Source organism: Anopheles darlingi, chromosome 2 (assembly GCF_943734745.1).
Source record: "Anopheles darlingi chromosome 2, idAnoDarlMG_H_01, whole genome shotgun sequence".
Taxonomy (NCBI): domain Eukaryota; kingdom Metazoa; phylum Arthropoda; class Insecta; order Diptera; family Culicidae; genus Anopheles; species Anopheles darlingi.
This window is the reverse complement of record NC_064874.1, coordinates 32,596,903-32,599,402: the sequence shown is the minus strand read 5'-3', so window position 1 is coordinate 32,599,402 and position 2,500 is coordinate 32,596,903. Positions and strand designations below refer to the sequence as shown.

The 2,500-nt window shown below is 49.9% G+C and overlaps 1 protein-coding gene across 6 annotated transcripts in view; it reads left to right on the top strand.

The window, feature by feature from the left end:
* The first annotated feature begins 1,409 nt into the window (after nt 1–1,409).
* LOC125950646 (V-type proton ATPase 116 kDa subunit a 1) overlaps nt 1,410–2,500 on the top strand; it is a 10,584-nt gene continuing 9,493 nt past the window's right edge. For 4 of the 6 annotated variants that reach the window (XM_049678823.1, XM_049678826.1, XM_049678824.1 and 1 more), the window contains exons 1-2: nt 1,410–1,669; nt 2,321–2,500. The exon at nt 2,321–2,500 is cut by the window's right edge and continues 4 nt beyond it. In XM_049678823.1, the coding sequence (XP_049534780.1) occupies nt 2,388–2,500 (113 nt within the window). In that variant the 5' untranslated portion in view covers nt 1,410–1,669; nt 2,321–2,387. Of the gene's footprint in view, nt 1,670–1,737; nt 2,180–2,320 lie in introns of those variants that run through there. The other 2 variants (XM_049678825.1, XM_049678822.1) reach the window with 2 other exon arrangements.

Below are 2,500 nucleotides of genomic sequence, written 5' to 3'. Positions count from 1 at the left end.
CAAAGAGAAGCAGCAGATTGCGAAAGAGCTGGAGTGTGAGCTGAGTTCATGCGAACTGGATAAGTGTTTGTACATCAGCTCTGGTCACACTTTCCGCAGCGGCCAGATCGGTCACGTCAAAGCAGGTCGTCGGGCAGGACCGGCGGACTCTGTGCCGGACTATGTAGATAAGGGAGAAAAGCCGTTCAGCCGAGTTAAGCCTCTCAACAGTTTGATGGTACCTCAGGTGCCCATGATGCCGATCGGTACTCTTGGGCTGTTGATTTCAACCCACCCCATCGGAGCAGGCCATTATCAGACGCTATCCGGCAGCAGGAATTGCAGTGCACAATCAGTTTCGTATGTAAGCCACAACGCCGACCACGGTGGTCGAAGTAGAAATGTAAATTTGCAGAGAAAGCTCGCACCATTACCGCACCGGCCAGCTCAGCACCAGCAGTATCCTCACAAGCAGTCAAAAGTCAGCGAGCCGACGGTTCTGTCGGCTTCAGCAACGCAGCATCGCATCCCACCGTTGACTAAGAACTATAAATTTCTCGTACAAAACAGTCACGTCGCTCCGACGCTGTTAGCCGAGATTGAGCAACGGCATAGTAAGCTGACGGTGGTCAAATCAGCCACCACCCGCTACATGGCTTCATCGCCAACGAAACACATCTACGCCCTTCCATCGCTCGGCGGTGGGATTGAGGCCTTAGGTCATCATCATCATCATCATCATCACCACCACCACCACCACCGCCTTAACGGTACAACGGTGCTGGAACGTAGTCCCGACAAGAAGCGAGCCTTTCGGTCGGAAGTGATCGGTCGGTCCATATCCGCAGCCGTGACGCAGAAAGGAAATCCTATCTAGCGACCACTAACTGCAATGGTCTAGTGGCCGACGGCTTTTACTCAGCTCGTCACAGTACGCTTCGATTTACGCTAGTCTGCTAGTATGGAGTGGTTCTACGATTGAAAAATCCACGAAATTAGTAGTAAGAATATACTGTTAAGCAATAATCGTAAAATGAATAAAACTTTCATGACATGAAACCGTAAACGACTTGATTCTTGCAAAAAATATTTTATAACGTACTTTTTGAACCGAAACATGAACTGGTTGCTTAAACGTACAACTCGAAGAGTTCAAGCGGAGTTCTCACCTAGGGGCTGAAAAAGATGTTCAGTGCGTGGGGCCAAAATTCAATAGTATGTATAAAATTATTCACAAAAACACACCAGTTGTTGAATAACTGCTATATAAAATCACCCAAAATAACGAAAATAGCGAAATAATCATCTCCGATCCGTTTTCCAAGCCTGTTTGGATTGCCGAGGCTGACCGTCAAGCTTGTGTGACAATTAATTGGTCGCCATTAACAACTTGGCCGAGCTGGTGAGTAGACGTGGGAATTGTGTGCGTGCTGAAATCCTGAGCCTGAACCCTTTTGCTTTTTTGCTGGCACTAGGCTAAAACAATAGAAAAGAAACATTAGCATCCAACGCAGCAACGCTGGCTTGGTGACAAACGCGCTACGTGACGACCGTGTCCCCGTTTTGTGGTTTGTGAGCCAGACATTAGACGGTGTTTCTTGGGGGAATCGCAATCCCAATCGAAAGGGGCGGTGGTTCGTGTTCGTCTTTGGCGGTCCAAGTTGGTCAGCAGAGGCAGCAGTGAGTCACGGTACGGGCAGCGGGGGTCATGTTTCGGTATTTCGCGAGTGCTGACGCATACTGGCCCATTACGATAACCCGTTTCCGACTGCGGGAGTGCAATTTGCTTTGTCCACACTTTCTCGTCGTCTATGTTTGATAGGCAATTGAGCAAAGCAAACCTCATCAACAGCAGTCCTTGCATGCGCACTGTAGTGAGAAAAGAAAGGAAGATGCTATGCTTCATAGCGTGCTAGAGTGCGATAGCAAGCGTATCGATCCGCGCTGCTGGGTGGCATTCATCGTTGTTGGCTGCTACGGGGAATCTACGGGGTTGGTGTGGTGCTCGGATCCTGTAGAGCAATTGCGTAACCCCGAAAAAGGATTATTTGCTAAACCGTCGTCACTACCATGTGATGCGAGCCGGTGGCGCTCGTTTCTTTTAAATCCCCATTGATTAGCGTAGGGATTTGGTGGCACAAATTAATCCCTCCTCTAGTCGGATCTACACGTATAAGCCGTGGCAAGCCACAACGGCAGCGTAAGCGGAATGTTTATTTTTATCGAAGTTTGATAAAGCGCATGCCGCCTCAAGGCCGATAACGCGGATCCGCCCCGTCTGAGCGGAAGCAGGTGCTTTCCGCATGTTTCTAATCGAACAGTCGTTCTTACTCTTCCACAGCCAAAGAACTGCATAAGCGAAGGCCCCGTTGAAATTTTGGCAGCCTGTGCAACGAACAAGCGGCGCGATGGGGTCCCTTTTCCGCAGTGAGGAGATGTCTCTCTGCCAGCTGTTCCTCCAGAGTGAGGCAGCCTATGCTTGCGTGTCGGAGCTGGGAGAGCTTGGACTGGTGCAGTTCCG